Consider the following 1,725-nt stretch of genomic DNA (forward strand, 5'->3'; position numbering starts at 1 on the left):
AATCTAGGTCCTTTTCAACCTTCTATATCTGGTTATGTTATTATAGACAGTTTCTGACTTTCTGTTCTCTTTCTTGTCAAATTAAATTTGCATTCTGGGAGGATTAGATATACATTCCAAAACAGTTTAAATTTTGGCAATTTTTGCTCTGTTATGTGAAACCTTGTTTGAGTTTGTGCTAGCTTTTTAGATTGTTGCCAAGTTTGCAACCCAATTTGTAAGGACCAAAATAAGTTTCCTAACCTATGTCTTAAACTATCCATCCACCTTCTGTAGAGGTTGTGAATGTTGTGATGCTGAATGTTATTACTACCACGTGATTCATGTGACACATATCTTGATTAAAAACAAAATCATATGCAATCCATACAGATCGAATCATGAATCTCTTTTGGACCTGAATTGCAAGATGAATCCCAATTCGCATGAATCATGAATATTGCTGAATTGCAACATGCAAGTTACATTGTGGGTGCGGCCCCAAAAAAGACCAAGCTGCATGATCTGGTTTCTAAAAGGCCCACTAGGGTTATTTTGCAAATTTCCAATTTTAATGGGACATAATCAGCCAAAATCAAACGTTCAAATAACTTAATTCAGGTTCACAAACGAACAGCTGCAGCATAGTCATTGGTCCTCATTCCCTCCAGTGCTTCGGATTGTTACTTCTCTATTATTTTATGTTTCTGTTCCCCTTGTCTTATTTGAAGACAGTACTCCTCCATCTTTGGTCCCACTTGCTGTCTCTTCCCATTTGTTGCTTTGTTGTGTTACTGCTACTCTCTCTTCGATTTATGACTTGGACCTTGAATTACTTTGAAATCCATATATGATCATCTTATAATTTTTTTTATGTTGGTTGTTTTTACCTCAAACACCATCTTTTAGTTGACCGTATATTTATGATTCATAATAAGATTTGAATCACAAGTTAGAAAATAGGTCTTCTGATTCACGATTTGAATCTTGATTCGATTACCTCGGTTGTGCCTATTTCTTATTTAATGAATGGACACAAGAAGAAATGCATAGCCCAATATATGGTCTCAAGAAACAGGACAACATGAAAGTTCTCTTCATGTCTTGAATTTATTATGCTTTTGCCTGATCAATAATTTCATTAGGCTTGTTTTATAACAATATTTAGGTTTTTTTTTTTGTTATTTCTTTTATCAGTTTTTTCTAGGAAAACCAAATGCATCGTGGTAAATTTTCACTTACACCCAAGAATCAAGTCAAGGACCTAGCAGCCTCAAGTTTTCCCAATAATCAACACAGAAGTCTTCCGGAACCAATATATGTTTCTTCGTCTTCAGATGATGAAAGTATCCAGTCTAATGATGATGCATCTAAGCAATTTGTCCTTTATGACGATGTGACAAATGGAGGCAACCCAATTGAACTTACCCCTGATCCTCTTCGATGTAAACCTCCGGTGCGCCCACGAAACAAACCTTCACCTTCAAGTTCATCTTCTAGAGTTTTGCCAGCAGTTGGTGCTTTCACTGTTCAATGTGCTTCCTGTTTTAAATGGAGGCTGATTCCAACAAAGGAAAAATATGAAGAAATACGTGAATATATCCTTCAACATCCTTTTGTTTGTCAAAAAGCTCGTGAGTGGCGACCTGATGTATCTTGTGATGATCCAGAGGATATTTCTCAGGATGGCAGTAGGATTTGGGCTATTGATAAGCCAAACATTGCACAGCCTCCAGATGGATGGCA

At 36.5% G+C, this 1,725-nt stretch overlaps 1 protein-coding gene across 1 annotated transcript; it reads left to right on the forward strand.

Moving 5' to 3' along the window:
* Window positions 1–33: 33 nt before the first annotated feature.
* On the forward strand, window positions 34–1,720 carry LOC101502132 (methyl-CpG-binding domain-containing protein 2-like; the record flags this gene model as incomplete). Its single annotated transcript, XM_027331454.2, has 1 exon — window positions 34–1,720. A coding segment is annotated over exon 1 (525 nt), but the record flags the coding sequence as incomplete, so codon positions are not given.
* Window positions 1,721–1,725: the final 5 nt, after the last annotated feature.

The sequence above is a fragment of the Cicer arietinum genome, unplaced genomic scaffold (assembly GCF_000331145.2).
Source record: "Cicer arietinum cultivar CDC Frontier isolate Library 1 unplaced genomic scaffold, Cicar.CDCFrontier_v2.0 Ca_scaffold_5437_v2.0, whole genome shotgun sequence".
Classification (NCBI taxonomy): Eukaryota; Viridiplantae; Streptophyta; class Magnoliopsida; order Fabales; family Fabaceae; genus Cicer; species Cicer arietinum.